The sequence below is a fragment of the Eschrichtius robustus genome, chromosome 17 (assembly GCF_028021215.1).
Source record: "Eschrichtius robustus isolate mEscRob2 chromosome 17, mEscRob2.pri, whole genome shotgun sequence".
Lineage (NCBI taxonomy): Eukaryota > Metazoa > Chordata > Mammalia > Artiodactyla > Eschrichtiidae > Eschrichtius > Eschrichtius robustus.
The window spans coordinates 48,040,704-48,043,036 of record NC_090840.1 but is presented as its reverse complement, the minus strand read 5'-3'; the positions used below and the strand labels follow the sequence as shown (position 1 = coordinate 48,043,036).

At 47.5% G+C, this 2,333-nt stretch overlaps 1 protein-coding gene across 1 annotated transcript; it reads right to left on the bottom strand.

The window, feature by feature from the left end:
• Positions 1-448: 448 nt before the first annotated feature.
• Positions 449-1,403, bottom strand: LOC137751373 (activator of 90 kDa heat shock protein ATPase homolog 1-like). Its single transcript, XM_068525948.1, has 2 exons — positions 708-1,403; positions 449-672 (listed from the first exon to the last, which is right to left on the bottom strand). The coding sequence occupies exons 1-2, from the start codon at positions 1,088-1,090 to the stop codon at positions 546-548; spliced, it is 510 nt and encodes a 169-aa protein (XP_068382049.1). The 5' UTR covers positions 1,091-1,403; the 3' UTR covers positions 449-545.
• Between the last annotated feature and the right edge of the window lie 930 nt (positions 1,404-2,333).

Below are 2,333 nucleotides of genomic sequence, written 5' to 3'. Positions count from 1 at the left end.
TATAGCCTCAAGACAAAGAAAATTCCAGCTGGCAGGATGGCATTAGGTAATTGGTCAGGATGCTACAAGGTTACTACATGGTGATTATTTTGCCTAATATGGAGTCAGGGGTGGGGGGGGTGCTGTCCGGTTAGATTAGGAGCGCCCATGGCAACAGTTGCTATGGGGGTTCGGTTAATTCTGGAATTTCTGTCCTGCGTCCTTTTTTTTTTTTTTTTTATTTTTAAATTAGGTTTATTTAGCGTATGTACACATAAAAGAGAAATCACCCTCTGTTCCCACTCAACAGAAAACATGCACAAACCCAGGGTATACACAAAGGGAAGGGGTCCCAGCCCCAAGTTAGTGGTTGGGTGGGGTGGTGCAATCCTGTAAGTCACAAGCCCCAGTCAGGAGAGGCCCGGACTGAAGTGTTCCGCGGGCTGTACCCCCTGCAGCTGGCCCTAAAATAAGCGTGTGCCATAGCCAAAGGTCTGTTTGAGGCCCTCAAAGTAGTACCGCTGCCAGCCCTGCCGTGTCCTCTCCTCCTCAGGGGCAGGGATGCCTCAGCCTTCCATGCACAGCTCAGTCTCTCCATTCTTGTCAATGAAGGTCAAGGTGATGGTGGCAAAGTGCCCTTCTGGCCAAGATTTAAACCTCCACTTCATCACAATATGTCTCTCAGGGATCAAAGAGATTACAACCTTAAATTTTATCTACAGAGCAGATCAGTGAGTTCTCCAGAGACATTGCCATCTACCAGGTGAAACTTGCCCCCTTTGTCTGCTTCTAACATTGCAGGAGCATGGGTAAAGGCCCAAACAAGCCCCTGGGTGGTAAAAACTCTATGGAGCTCCTCTGGTGATGTCAGGAAGGTTTCTCTAAGGGTGTTCTTACAAGTGGGGATTTTGACACCAACAGGTCTGGCCTGGGTTTTTGAAGGAGCAGGCTTAGCCTTGCGCCCCTCAGTTTTCAGTGCTGGCTGCCCGACTGGGTCTACTGCCTCTCCGTTCATCGTAGGCAAGATCATACCCTGCGTGAACTCTGTTTTGAGGGTGCTGATGTAAATTCCCATTGCTTCTCTTAGAAGTTTCACCCCTTCTTCCCTCATTAAGGCCGCGAGATTCGTGTCAGGCTCACCCTTGGCAGGGCTCACACTAATCTCCACTTCATCCACAGTATTTTCATCAGACAAATTGGGGATCTCCACATGGCCCTTGTACTGCACCCCAGACTTAGAGGTACCTGTCCAGTTTAGTTTGACGTGCCACTCATAAAAGAAGATAAGTTTGCCTTTGCGATTGTTAATAGATGCCTCTCCATCAAGCTTATTCACTTCGGTCACCTCGCACTTGCCTTCCTCATTTTGCACATGCACTGCTAGGAACAGTGTTTTCAGCTTATCTGTGGATCAGTTTGAAGCATCTCTCTCTGTCCTGTGGAGACACAAAGGACACTTCTCATTGTTTCCCTGAACCCTTAATCAGCCATGCTGAGCCTCATGGGAGTTGTAGTCTTGTTGACTGACCCGCCGGATAACCGCAGAAGTGTCCTGTGTCATTGATATAGGGTGTCCTTGATGTAGGGCTGTATAGCGGGGGCTGAGAGCATGCCCTGTATTCTAATTACCATCTGTAGTGGTTTCAGATTCCTCCTTCAGGTTTTAAACCTGCCCTGTGGTAGTAGGCGATGGTAGGCGCACCAGGCTGGAGGGCAGGGGTCTGTCTCAGCACTTACCAGCCAAATTATTTGCTTGGAGTCAAAGATGCCCTTAGTACCTCTTCAGCACCATTATCTTCTCCAGCTGTTACTCTGACTGTAATGTCTCGACTGTCACCTAGGGTCTTTTTTTTTAACGTATTTATTGGAGTATAATTTCTTTACAATGGTGTGTTAGTTTCTGCTGTATAACAAAGTGAATCAGCTATACATGTACATACATCCCCATATCTCCTCCCTCTTGCGGTTCCCTCCCACCCTCCCCATCTCACCCCTCTAGGTGGCCACAAAGCACCGAGCTGATCTCCCTGTGCTATGCGGCTGCTTCCCACTAGCTATCTATTTTACACTTGGTGGTGTATATATGTGCATGCCGGTCTTAAAGAGACTTCCCATTGCTCTGAGTTTGCATTAAAGCCCAGTGAAGGGAGTAGGGTTGTCCCATATTTGAGCTTAGAGTCTCTGCGGGAGTGCATCTTCAGCCATTCTCTCCTACAGTTTTATTTCCCTTTGTTTCCTGCCTCAAAGGACACATAAAATGCCCCTTTATAACAAGGCTAGATACCTTTGTCTTGGTCCCATTCTGCAATTCTCAGAACAACTTTTTATACTTCATACCTTAAAAATCACACTTC

What these genes read in the sequence shown, in the direction of transcription:
- LOC137751373 (XM_068525948.1), bottom strand. Translation starts at nt 1,090, where the DNA reads ATGAGGGAAGAAGGGGTGAAACTTCTAAGAGAAGCAATGGGAATTTAC. An exon ending in GTCTCTGGAGAACTCACTGA is followed by an intron (nt 673 to 707) that starts TCTGCTCTGTAG and finishes GGTTGTAATCTC; the next exon opens with TTTGATCCCTGAGAGACATA.